The following is a 14,434-nucleotide window of genomic DNA, read 5'->3' as shown; positions in this document are numbered from 1 at the left end:
CTGCTTGTTCTGCTTTATGCCACTTACCTGTGACTTTTACCGATTTCACAACTCCCCTCTGTCTGCATCGCACATTGTGGCCTCCATTTATATCTTCTGATCGGCCTCACAAATCTCCCTGTATATTGGTGAAATAATTGGAGAAGTTGGAGGCAGATCGCTGATCTGTGCCAGATGAAGAGAAATCTGCTACCAGCGTCTCTTCTCTACAGATAATTCTCACAAACTGCTCCTCTTGTGTTTACACAGGTCTCATTGTCCTGACCGTACTACAACTCTCATCAGAACTATATGTGCGGAGAGGATCAGACATCACTGACTGCAGCATGAAATGTCCGCATGCAGACGGCGTCCTGCAGCTGTACAGAGAATGTGGAGGAGACGTGACGCCATTGCTGGTGCTGTCGTGTAGTGAGGGTGATCTCTTAAAACAGTCTGAGTGGTACCATAATTATTACCATCCCAGACTCCTTGATAACAGGAACACCGGGTGCTGGAGCCTGAGAGACGCCGGGAAGAACGACTCCTGTGTGTACATTGTGGTGTATGACAACGGAACGAGATCCCGGAAAACGTTACCCGTCACTGTACTAGGTAAGAGCCACTGATGACCCCAGAGCTCACGCTCTACAGGGAACGAGCGTAACTGCTGTATGTGGAGTCGGGAAGGAATTTGTCCCCTAATATGGAGCTATTCACCTCTGCCCCCTGAGGATTTGCGCTTACTCTGGATCAACATGTTATATGTTGTTCTCAATGGACTGATGTCTACCCTCAACGTTAAAGGGGTACTCCAGGGAGATAAAAAAATGTTTGTATGGTCCCTGCCCTCTCATACTATAACGAAGAGATTCCCAGAGCAGTTTTTGATCTTTATAACCCTTGTAATTCAATGCGACATGAGCTGCTCCTCACTGTTCACCCCCCCTCCCGTCTGGGTCATTACATCGTATGCTAGTGTTCAGCTTCTGTCAGTAACGGCCAGCCTGAGAAGAGGGGGTGGGGCCAGGCCAGCCTGAGAAGAGGGGGTGGGGCCAGGCCAGCCTGAGAAGAGGGGGTGGGGCCAGGCCAGCCTGAGAAGAGGACACTGCTGTAATGTCCCTGACAGAGAGGTGAGCAGTGAAGATAAGCTGCTGTCACAGCAGCCCCCTGAAAATGGCTCCCTGTCTGCAGGGCTACTGGCAGGGAGCAGGCCACTCCTCACCTCAGACTGCGGGCCTGTGTGACAGCAGCTGCTCTTCACTGCACTGCTCAACCCCTGGGACATTACAGAAGCTGCTGTTGTACAGTTACTAGGATTATAAATATCATAAAGCTGTACTTGGCATCGCATCTTTATAGTCTGTGAGGGGCAGGGAGAGTACAAAAAATTCTTTCTCCCTGGAGTACCTCTTTAAAGAGAACCTGTCAACCCCAAAATCGATGGTGAGCTAAGCCCACTGGCATCAGGGGCTTATCTCCCGCACTCTGTAATGCATTCTGGAATGCTGTAGATAAGCCCCCGATGTATCCTGAAAGATGAGAAAAAGAGGATAGATTATACTCACCCAGGGGCGGTCCCGGTGCAGTCTGGTCAGATGGGCGTCGTGGTCCAGTCCGGGGCCTCCTATCTTATGACGTAGTAATAATAATAATTTTTATTTCTATAGCGCCAACATATTCCGCAGCGCTTTACAAATTATAGAGGGGACTTGTACAGACAATAGACATTACAGCATAACAGAAATCATAGTTCAAAATAGATACCAAGAGGAGTGAGGGCCCTGCTGCTCGCAAGCTACAAACTATAGGAAAAGGGGAGACACGAGAGGTGGATGGTAACAATTGCTTTCGTTGTTCGGACCGGCCATAGTGTAAGGCTCGGGTGTTCATGTAAAGCTGCATGAACCAGTTATCAGCCTAAGTATGTAGCAGTACAGACACAGAGGGCTAATAACTGTATAAAGTGAATGAGAACATGATGCGAGGAACCTGATTATGGTTTTGTTTTTTTTATATAAATAGGCCACATAGGGATCGTTAGGTTAATGCGTTGAGGCGGTGGCCAATCTGAACAAATGAGTTTTTAGGGCACGCTTAAAACTATGGGGATTGGGGATTAATCGTATTAACCTAGGTAGTGCATTCCAAAGAATCGGCGCAGCACGTGTAAAGTCTTGGAGACGGGAGTGGGAGGTTCTGATTATTGAGGATGCTAACCTGAGGTCATTAGCGGAGCGGAGGGCACGGGAAGGGTGGTAGACTGACACCAGGGAGGAGATGTAGGGTGGTGCAGAGCCATCGGTGTAACGGTTGGTGAGGAATATGATCCTGGCTGCAGCATTCAGTACAGATTGGAGCGGGGAGAGTTTGGTAAGAGGGAGACCGATTAGTAGAGAGTTACAATAGTCCAGACGAGAATGAATAAGTGAAACAGTAAGAGTTTTTGCAGAATCTAAAGTAAGAAAAGGGCGAATTCTAGAAATGTTTTTGAGATGCAAATATCAAGAGCGAGCCAGTGATCGGATGTGGGGGGTGAATGAAAGCTCGGAATCGAGGATGACCCCCAAGGCAGCGGGCATGCTGCTTTGGAGTAATGGTGGAACCGCACACGGAGATGGCAATGTCAGGCAAAGGTAGGTTAGTAGAGGGAGAGAACACGAGGAGTTCAGTTTTTGACAGGTTTAGTTTCAGATAGAGGGAGGACATGATGTTAGAGACAGCGGTAAGACAATCACTGGTGTTTTCTAAAAAGGTCGGTGTGATAACAGGAGAAGAAGTGTATAATTGGGTGCCGTCAGCATAGAGATGGTACTGGAAACCAAATCTACTGATTGTTTGTCCAATAGGGGCAGTATACAACGAGAAGAGGAGGGGGCCTAGGACTGATCCTTGAGGAACCCCAACAGTAAGGGGAAGGTGAGAGGAGGAGGAACCAGCAAAACATACAGTGAAGGATCGGTCAGAGAGATAGGAGGAGAACCAGGAGAGAACGGTGTCCTTGAGGCCGATGGAGCGGAGCATAGTGAGGAGGAGCTGATGATCCACAGTATCGAATGCTGCAGAGAGATCCAAGAGAATTAGCATGGAGTAGTGACCATTAGATTTAGCTGTTAGTAGGTCATTAGAGACTTTAGTGAGGGCAGTTTCAGTAGAGTGTAAAGAGCGGAAACCAGATTGAAGAGGGTCGAGAAGAGTTATCTGAGAGACAGCGGGTAAGACGGGAGTGGACCAGGTGTTCGAGGAGTTTAGAGATGAAGGGAAGATTAGAGACAGGTCTATAATTAGCGGCACAGTTTTGATCGAGGGATGGTTTTTTAAGTAATGGATGTATGATGGCATGCTTAAATGAGAATGGAAAAATACCGGAAGAGAGAGAGAGGTTGAATATTTTTGTTAGGTGAGAGGTGACAGCCAGGGAAAGGGACTGGAGGAGATGTGACGGAATGGGGTCACTTGTGCAAGTGGTTGGGCGAGAAGATGGAAGGAGCCTGCTTACTTCTTCTGTAACTGGTTCAAAGTCAGAGTGAACTAGATGCAGTGGGGGAGGGAGGACAGTGCATGGTATGAAGAGATTGGGAGATGATTTCATGTCGGATGTGGTCAATTTTTTTCTTTGAAGTAATTGGCCAGATCGTCAGCGTGGAGATCCGTGGTTGGGGCCTGCACTTTTGGGTTGAGTAGGGACTGGAAAGTGTCAGAGACGTTTAGGGTTATTGGACAGCGAGGTGATGAGGGTGTTGAAATAGGTTTGTTTGGAGAGGTGAAGGGCAGAGTTGTATGTTTTTAGCATGAACTTATAATGGATGAAATCTTCGGGTAGATTAGATTTTCCTCTTCTTGTCTTCACGCTGCTGCTCCGGCGCAGGCGTACTGATCTGTCCTGTTGAGGGCAGAGCAAAGTACTGCAGTGCACAGGCGCCGGGAAAGGTCAGAGAGGCCCAGAGGATGGAGGATATTCGGGAGAAGTCTTGGCGGAGGTTGGGTGAGGAGCGAATAGGCGTGGAGGAAAGAAGGTCTTGGGAGGACCGGAGATTACGTGAGGGAAGATATCGGGAGATTAGTTCAGAGATATATGGAGGAGACAGGTTATGGATGGCTTTGTAGGTCAGTATTAGTAATTTGAACTGGATACACTGAAGGTATGGGAGCCAGTGAAGAGATTTGCAGAGGGGGGAAGCGGAGGAGTAGCGAGGAGAGAGATGAATTAGTCGGGCAGCAGAGTTAAGGACGGACTGGAGAGGTGCGAGAGTGTTAGCAGGGAGGCCACAGAAATGGATGTTGCAGTAGTCAAGGATGGGGAGATGATGAGGGCATGCACAAGCATTTTAGTAGATTGACGTTGAGGAAAGGACTGAGATTGAGAAGAGATGGGGTCCTAGAACAGAGCCTTGGGGGACTCCCACAGAGAGAGGGTGGGATAAGGAGGTAGTGTGGGAGATGCTGAATGTGCGGTTGGAAAGGCAGGAGGAGATCCAGGATAGGGTGAGGTCTTTGATGCCAAATGAGGAGAGCATCTGTAGTACGAGGCAGTGGTCAACTGTCGAAAGCAGAGGACAGGTCTAGAAGGAGGAGTACAGAGTATTGTCCATTAGCTTTCGCGGTAAGTAGATTGTTAGTGATTTTGGTCAGCGCTGTCTCAGTTGTGTGGGGATGGAAGCCAGATTGTAGATTGTCAAAGAGCAAGTTAGATGAGAGGTGGGAGGAAAGTTCAGCGTGGACGTGCTGCTCCAGGATTTTGGAAGCGAATGGGAGCAGTGATATTGGGTGATAGCTGGACATAGCAGTTGGATCAAGGGTTGGCTTTTTAAGGATAGGTGTGATTGTGGCAAGTTTGAAAGCAGAAGGGAGGGTGCCAGAAGTTAGTGATAGGTTGAAGAGATGGGTTAGGGATGGGATTAGTGTGGTGGTGAGGAGATGGGATGGGGTTGAGCGCACAGGTGGTTAGGTGCGATTTGGAGAGGAGACAATTAAGCATCCCTTCAGTGATGTTGGATAGGGAGGTTATGGGGTTTGGACATTGGTCTGGTATACAAAGGGGTTGTGGTGGTTGAACAATGAAGACTTGCCTTGTTTGGTCGATCTTATTTTTGAAGTGTGTGGCAAAGTTCTCGGCAACAATTAGGGAACTCGGAGGGGGCAGTGGTGGGTGGAGGAGGGAGTTAAAGGTTTTGAAAAACTGTTTGGGGTTGTAGGATAAGGAAGATATGAGGGTTGTGAAGTAGACCTGTTTAGCAGAGGTGAGAGCTGATTTGAATGTTAGTGTTGCCTGTTTGAATGCAGTGAAGTCGTCTTGCGAATGTGTTTTCTTCCAACGCAGTTCTGCAACCCTGGACACTTGCCGGAGCTTTTTAATGACGTTATTGTGCCAAGGTTGTCTATTGATACGTTGCACTCTGCCATGAATGAGAGGGGCGACCATGTCAATAGCTGATGCGAGAGTGGCATTGTAGAAAGCAGTGTCTGTGTCGTGGAGTGAGATGGATGCTAGTGGTAGGATAGTCAGTGTGTGGGTGTCTAGGTGTACGAGGTTCCTGCGTGGGTGCACATATTACTTGACATGGGTGACCGGTGAGGAGGACAGGGATGAGAAAGTGAGCAGATGGTGGTCGGAGAGAGGGAGAGGGTAGGTTGTGAAGTTAGAGAGCAGAGATGGGTGAAGACCAGGTATACAGAACCGTTCAGTAATTCTACTTTCTCTGGATCCTCAGTCACCAACTCCCCATCACCACTACATCTGCAGATCGTGGGTTTTTTGTATGTACAGAATGTTTGGGGATCTCTCTTGCTTTCCTTGTCACTTGTATTTTTTTCTAAGTTCTCTTTTATATATATATATATATATATATATATATATATATATATATATATATATATATATATATATATATATATATATTATATTCATCTCTTAATAGAGGAGTGCCTGACCCAACCCAAGATTACCAATGTTGTAGACGCCCTTTTGCCATTAATATTCTTCCCAGCCGTAGGAAGAATGCGTGTTACCTAGAGGAAGATGTTTTGCACTCTGACCAATATAGATGTAAAGCTCCCACATATCATGTGTATCACTATATGGGCAACACAGTGGCTAGCACTATACTACATATAGGGTTGCTTAGTGGTTAGCACTGTACTACATATAGTATACACAATGGCAACATGATGGCGCTATATAAAGGGCTGTGGAACATGATGGCGCTATATAAAGGGCTGTGGAACATGATGGCGCTATATAGAGGTAGTGGTAGTGGATGTCCCGCTGCTGCAGCTGTCTCTACATTTTCTTCCCTCCCTGCTTTGTAGTAAATGGTTCTGCACAGACCTCCGCTCAGATAAGCTTCAATGTATCATAAAGCAGATAAGCGTCTGCTGGTCTTGTCATCACAAAACAGTAGAATTGGTCTGATCTTCTATCGAATAAACCCCGGTGTCTGGACGGATGAATGTTGAATCTTCCACAAAATCCTATCTGCTCCTTTTGTCTCCTATACGTTTTCTTTTTTCTTCTTCTTTTAGAGCAAAGTTTGCTTATCGTCCATTATGTTGCCTGTTTGTTGTTCTGTGCAGTAATAACACTTCACAAGGGCAGTCACAAGTGATGAATTAGGCTAAAACTGCTGGTTCAACAAAATTCTGTCCACATGAATAAAAATAACCTTACTTGGTTTTGTCTCTTATCTGCTGGTGACCGACCTTCTGATACTTCCAGATCCAGTTCTCATCTCCAACATCACCAGTAACAGCAGCCGGCCGGGTGAGGACATCGCTGTGAGCGTCCAGTTCTCTGGAGAGGGGACGGCTGTGACCTGGGAGGTGGACGGGGGGCTTCTCCCTGACCGATATCGGCTGACAGATGATAATAGAACGGTGATTATCCCGAGAGATGAAGCCAGGAGGAGACTCTGTGTCTGGATCACAAACCCAGTCAGTGAGGAGACCCGGGAATACCAGGTGAACATTACAGGTAAGAGGATATTACTGGGGTATTATATGTACCCACACCTTCTATACCCCATGTACTGGAGATTACAGGTAAGAGGGTATTACTGGGGTATTATATGTACCCCACACCTTCTATACCTCATGTACTGGAGATTACAGGTAAGAGGGTATTACTGGGGTATTATATGTACCCCCCACCTTCTATACCCCATGTACTGGAGATTACAGGTAAGAGGGTATTACTGGGGTATTATATGTACCCCACACCTTCTATACCCCATGTACTGGAGATTACAGGTAAGAGGGTATTACTGGGGTATTATATGTACCCCACACCTTCTATACCCCATGTACTGGAGATTACAGGTAAGAGGATATTACTGGGGTATTATATGTACCCCCACACCTTCTATACCCCATGTACTGGAGATTACAGGTAAGAGGATATTACTGGGGTATTATATGTACCCCACACCTTCTATACCCCATGTACTTGAGATTACAGGTAAGAGGGTATTACTGGGGTATTATATGTACCCACACCTTCTATACCTCATGTACTGGAGATTACAGGTAAGAGGGTATTACAGGGATATTATATGTACCCCACACCTTCTATACCCCATGTACTGGAGATTACAGGTAAGAGGGTATTACTGGGGTATTATATGTACCCCACACCTTCTATACCCCATGTACTTGAGATTACAGGTAAGAGGGTATTATATGTACCCCACACCTTCTATACCCCATGTACTGGAGATTACAGGTAAGAGGGTATTACTGGGGTATTATATGTACCCCACACCTTCTATACCCCATGTACTGGAGATTACAGGTAAGAGGGTATTACAGGGATATTATATGTACCCCACACCTATACCCCATGTACTGCAGATTACAGGTAAGAGGGTATTACTGGGGTATTATATGTACCCACACCTTCTATACCCCATGTACTGCAGATTACAGGTAAGAGGGTATTACTGGGGTATTATATGTACCCACACCTTCTATACCCCATGTACTGGAGATTACAGGTAAGAGGGTATTACTGGGGTATTATATGTACAGCACACCTTCTATACCCCATGTACTGGAGATTACAGATAAGAGGGTATTACTGGGGTATTATATGTACCCCACACCTTCTATACCCCATGTACTGGAGACTACAGGTAAGAGGGTATTACTGGGGTATTATATGTACCCCCCACCTTCTATACCCCATGTACTGGAGATTACAGGTAAGAGGGTATTACTGGGGTATTATATGTACCCCACACCTTCTATACCCCATGTACTGGAGATTACAGGTAAGAGGGTATTACTGGGGTATTATATGTACCCCACACCTTCTATACCCCATGTACTGGAGATTACAGGTAAGAGGGTATTACTGGGGTATTATATGTACCCCACACCTTCTATACCCCATGTACTGGAGATTACAGGTAAGAGGGTATTACTGGGGTATTATATGTACCCCACACCTTCTATACCCCATGTACTGGAGATTACAGGTAAGAGGATATTACTGGGGTATTATATGTACCCCACACCTTCTATACCCCATGTACTGGAGATTACAGGTAAGAGGGTATTACTGGGGTATTATATGTACCCCACACCTTCTATATCCCATGTACTGGAGATTACAGGTAAGAGGGTATTACTGGGGTATTATATGTACCCCACACCTTCTATACCCCCATGTACTGGAGATTACAGGTAAGAGGGTATTACTGGGGTATTATATGTACCCCACACCTTCTATACCCCATGTACTGGAGATTACAGGTAAGAGGATATTACTGGGGTATTATATGTACCCCACACCTTCTATACCCCATGTACTGGAGATTACAGGTAAGAGGGTATTACTGGGGTATTATATGTACCCCACACCTTCTATATCCCATGTACTGGAGATTACAGGTAAGAGGGTATTACTGGGGTATTATATGTACCCCCACACCTTCTATACCCCATGTACTGGAGATTACAGGTATTATATGTACCCCACATCTTCTATACCCCATGTACTGGACTGGAGATTACAGGTAAGAGGGTATTACTGGGGTATTATATGTACCCCACACCTTCTATACCCCATGTACTGGAGATTACAGGTATTATATGTACCCCACATCTTCTATACCCCATGTACTGGACTGGAGATTACAGGTAAGAGGGTATTACTAGGGTATTATATGTACCCCGCACCTTCTATACCTCATGTACTGGAGATTACAGGTAAGAGGGTATTACTGGGGTATTATATGTACCTCACACCTTCTATACCCCATGTACTGGAGATTACAGGTAAGAGGGTATTACTGGGGTATTATATGTACCCCGCACCTTCTATACCCCATGTACTGGAGATTACAGGTAAGAGAGTATTACTGGGGTATTATATGTACCCCACACCTTCTATGATCTGGTAGAAGGTTTACACAGTAAAATATCGATATTTGCAGATGATACAAAACTATGTAAAGCAGTTAATACAAGAGAAGATAGTATTCTGCTACAGATGGATCTGGATAAGTTGGAAACTTGGGCTGAAAGGTGGCAGATGAGGTTTAACAATGATAAATGTAAGGTTATACACATGGGAAGAGGGAATCAATATCACCATTACACACTGAACGGGAAACCACTGGGTAAATCTGACAGGGAGAAGGACTTGGGGATCCTAGTTAATGATAAACTTACCTGGAGCAGCCAGTGCCAGGCAGCAGCTGCCAAGGCAAACAGGATCATGGGGTGCATTAAAAGAGGTCTGGATACACATGATGAGAGCATTATACTGCCTCTGTACAAATCCCTAGTTAGACCGCACATGGAGTACTGTGTCCAGTTTTGGGCACCGGTGCTCAGGAAGGATATAATGGAACTAGAGAGAGTACAAAGGAGGGCAACAAAATTAATAAAGGGGATGGGAGAACTACAATACCCAGATAGATTAGCGAAATTAGGATTATTTAGTCTAGAAAAAAGACGACTGAGGGGCGATCTAATAACCATGTATAAGTATATAAGGGGACAATACAAATATCTCGCTGAGGATCTGTTTATACCAAGGAAGGTGACGGGCACAAGGGGGCATTCTTTGCGTCTGGAGGAGAGAAGGTTTTTCCACCAACATAGAAGAGGATTCTTTACTGTTAGGGCAGTGAGAATCTGGAATTGCTTGCCTGAGGAGGTGGTGATGGCGAACTCAGTCGAGGGGTTCAAGAGAGGCCTGGATGTCTTCCTGGAGCAGAACAATATTGTATCATACAATTATTAGGTTCTGTAGAAGGACGTAGATCTGGGTATTTATTATGATGGAATATAGGCTGAACTGGATGGACAAATGTCTTTTTTCGGCCTTACTAACTATGTTACTATGTTACTATGTATGTTACTATACCCCATGTACTGGACTGGAGATTACAGGTAAGAGGGTATTACTAGGGTATTATATGTACCCCGCACCTTCTATACCTCATGTACTGGAGATTACAGGTAAGAGGGTATTACTGGGGTATTATATGTACCCCGCACCTTCTATACCCCATGTACTGGAGATTACAGGTAAGAGGATATTACTGGGGTGTTATATGTACCCCACACCTTCTATACCCCATGTACTGGAGATTACAGGTAAGAGGGTATTACTAGGGTATTATATGTACCCCACACCTTCTATACCTCATGTACTGGATATTACAGATGAGAGGGTATTACTGGGGTATTATATGTACCCCACACCTTCTATACCCCATGTACTGGAGATTACAGGTAAGAGGGTATTACTGGGGTATTATATGTACCCCCCACCTTCTATACCCCATGTACTGGAGATTACAGGTAAGAGGGTATTACTGGGGTATTATATGTACCCCGCACCTTCTATACCTCATGTACTGGAGATTACAGGTAAGAGGGTATTACTGGGGTATTATATGTACCCCGCACCTTCTATACCCCATGTACTGGAGATTACAGGTAAGAGGATATTACTGGGGTGTTATATGTACCCCGCACCTTCTATACCCCATGTACTGGAGATTACAGGTAAGAGGATATTACTGGGGTGTTATATGTACCCCACACCTTCTATACCCCATGTACTGGAGATTACAGGTAAGAGGGTATTACTGGGGTATTATATGTACCCCCCACCTTCTATACCCCATGTACTGGAGATTACAGGTAAGAGGGTATTACTGGGGTATTATATGTACCCCACACCTTCTATACCCCATGTACTGGAGATTACAGGTAAGAGGGTATTACTGGGGTATTATATGTACCCCACACCTCCTATACCCCATGTACTGGAGATTACAGGTAAGAGGGTATTACTGCGGTATTATATGTACCCACACCTTCTATACCCCATGTACTGGAGATTACAGGTAAGAGGGTATTACTGGGGTATTATATGTACCCCACACCTCCTATACCCCATGTACTGGAGATTACAGGTAAGAGGGTATTACTGCGGTATTATATGTACCCCACACCTTCTATACCCCATGTACTGGAGATTACAGGTAAGAGGGTATTACTGGGGTATTATATGTACCCCACACCTTCTATACCCCATGTACTGGAGATTACAGGTAAGAGGCTATTACTGGGGTATTATATGTACCCCACACCTCCTATACCCCATGTACTGGAGATTACAGGTAAGAGGGTATTACTGGGGTATTATATGTACCCCACACCTCCTATACCCCATGTACTGGAGATTACAGGTAAGAGGGTATTACTGCGGTATTATATGTACCCCACACCTTCTATACCCCATGTACTGGAGATTACAGGTAAGAGGGTATTACTGGGGTATTATATGTACCCCACACCTCCTATACCCCATGTACTGGAGATTACAGGTAAGAGGGTATTACTGCGGTATTATATGTACCCCACACCTTCTATACCCCATGTACTGGAGATTACAGGTAAGAGGGTATTACTGGGGTATTATATGTACCCCCCACCTTCTATACCCCATGTACTGGAGATTACAGGTAAGAGGGTATTACTGGGGTATTATATGTACCCCCCACCTTCTATACCCCATGTACTGGAGATTACAGGTAAGAGGGTATTACTGGGGTATTATATGTACCCCGCACCTTCTATACCTCATGTACTGGAGATTACAGGTAAGAGGGTATTACTGGGGTATTATATGTACCCACACCTCCTATACCTCATGTACTGGAGATTACAGGTAAGAGGGTATTACTGGGGTATTATATGTACCCCACACCTTCTATACCCCATGTACTGGAGATTACAGGTAAGAGGGTATTACTGGGGTATTATATGTACCCACACCTTCTATACCTCATGTACTGGAGATTACAGGTAAGAGGGTATTACTGGGGTATTATATGTACCCCACACCTTCTATACCCCATGTACTGGAGATTACAGGTATTCTAATTGGTCTTTTCTTGTATCAATGTGACCTGTCAGGTGTAATCTTCCAAGGAGACCGCACACCGCTCTGTGATCAGAGTACGACCGGGTTATGGTCCAATAAACCCCTGGTTCTGGATGAATGAAGGTCGAATGTTGCACAAAATCATAGTCTCTGATTCATCTTTTTTTTTTCTTAGGCTGTGTGCACACGATGCAGAAGGTGGAGAAAAATCTGCTGCAGTTCTGCACTAAATCTGCATCTCCTGGCAGAATCTGCAGGTGCGTTTTTGATGCGTTTTTTGAGCACAAATCTGCACAAAAAACACATCAAAAACGCACCTGCAGATTTCTATTATGGAGGGGTGCAGAAACGCTGCAGAACTGCACAAAAGAAGTGACATGCACTTCTTTGAAATCTGCAGCGTTTCTGCGCATATTTTTCTGCACCATGTGCACAGCTTTTTTTTTTTCACATTGATTTACATTGTACTGTGATCACAGTGCAGTTCTGCAGCGTTTGTGCTGCAGAAAAATCTGCTGCAGTTCTGCACTAAATCTGCATCGTGTGCACATACCCTTAGAGTAAAAAGTTTCCTGATCGTCCATTATGTTGTATGTTTCTCTTATTCTGTGAGCAAAAATAACATTAAACGATTTTGTACCTCACAAGGGAAGTAGCAAATGATGAAATAAGTTTAAAACAAAACCATCAGCTGCCCTAACCCCCCCCATCTACCAATATCTTTATAACCCTTTATCTACCTTTTAATGCCCCTTTTATTAGCTTATTTATCACCATAAAATCAATTTTCAATCTGCTGTTGATTTTATCATTATTCCTGGATTTGCCCAGTGACGCTGGTTGTGCGCTGCTCGGCTTCATCAGTGCACTTTGTACGTCCAGGCAGGCAGAATATCGTATGGAAGGTACAGGCGCATCTCTCAAAATTAGAATATCATCACAAAGTGAATTTATCTCAGTTCTTCAATACAAAAAGTGAAACTCATGTATTCTATAGAGTCATTACACACAGAGTGATCTATTTCATGTGTTTATTTCTGTTACTGTTGATGATTATAGCTCACAGCCAATGAAAACCCAAAAGTCATTATCTCAATTAGAATACTTTATAACACCAGCTTGAAAAATGATTGTAAAATCTGAATTGTCGGCCTACTGAAATGTATGTTCAGTAAATGCACTCAGTACTTGGTCACGGCTCCTTTTGCATCAATTACTGCATCAATGTGGCATGGAGGTGATCAGCCTGTGGCACTGCTGAGGGGTTATGGAAGCCCAGGTTGCTTTGATAGCATCCTTCAGCTCGTTTGCATTGTTGGGTCTGGTGTCTCTCATCTTCATGATACTCCATAGATTCTCTATGGGGTTAAGGTCAGGTGAGTTTGCTGCCAATCAAGCCCAGTGATACTGTTGTTTTTACACCAGGTATTGGTACTTTTTGGCAGTGTGGACAGGGGCCAAGTCCTGCTGGAGAATGACATTTCCATCTCCATAAAGCTTGTCGGCAGAGGGAAGCATGAAGAGCTGTAAAATGTCCTGGTAGACGGCTGCGCTGACTTTGGTCTTGATAAAACACAGTGGACCTACACCAGCAGATGACATGGATCCCCAAACCATCACTGATTGTGGAGACTTCACACCAGACCTCCAGCAGCTCGGATTGTGGCCTCCACTCTTCCTCCAGACTCTGGGACCTGGATTTCTAAGGTCTGGTGTGAAGTCTCCACAATCAGTGATAGTTTCGGGAGCCATGTCATCTGCTGGTGTAGGTCCACTGTGTTTTATCAAATAAACACGTGAAATAGTCTTTACAAACACTGATCTATCTAATGAGTTTCACTTTTTGTATTGAACTGAAATAAAGTAACATTTTGATGATCTAATTTTGTGGTGTGTGTGTTTTCTCTAACCCTGGACATTTCATATTTTACTGCAGACTTTGTGTTTCTCTCCCCAGATCCTGAATTCTCTGTATCTTTTCCTGGTGCATATGTTACTATTGGAATAGGGTTTACAGTCGTGGTGATGACTTGCGTCGCTCTGCTAGTAGAG

The 14,434-nt window shown here is 44.8% G+C and overlaps 1 protein-coding gene across 4 annotated transcripts in view; it reads left to right on the top strand.

Annotated features, from left to right (window-relative positions):
- LOC138672485 (RNA polymerase-associated protein LEO1-like) overlaps window positions 1-14,434 on the top strand; it is a 233,266-nt gene that overhangs the window by 205,746 nt on the left and 13,086 nt on the right. For all 4 annotated transcript variants that reach the window (XM_069760495.1, XM_069760496.1, XM_069760498.1 and 1 more), the window contains exons 2-4: window positions 250-594; window positions 6,695-6,949; window positions 14,340-14,434. In XM_069760495.1, the coding sequence (XP_069616596.1) occupies window positions 250-594; window positions 6,695-6,949; window positions 14,340-14,434 (695 nt within the window). The remainder of the gene's footprint in view (window positions 1-249; window positions 595-6,694; window positions 6,950-14,339) is intronic.

The sequence above is a fragment of the Ranitomeya imitator genome, chromosome 3 (genome assembly GCF_032444005.1).
Source record: "Ranitomeya imitator isolate aRanImi1 chromosome 3, aRanImi1.pri, whole genome shotgun sequence".
NCBI classification, from domain to species: domain Eukaryota; kingdom Metazoa; phylum Chordata; class Amphibia; order Anura; family Dendrobatidae; genus Ranitomeya; species Ranitomeya imitator.
The sequence above is the reverse complement of the archived record's forward strand: the minus strand, read 5'-3'. Positions and strand labels throughout refer to the sequence as shown.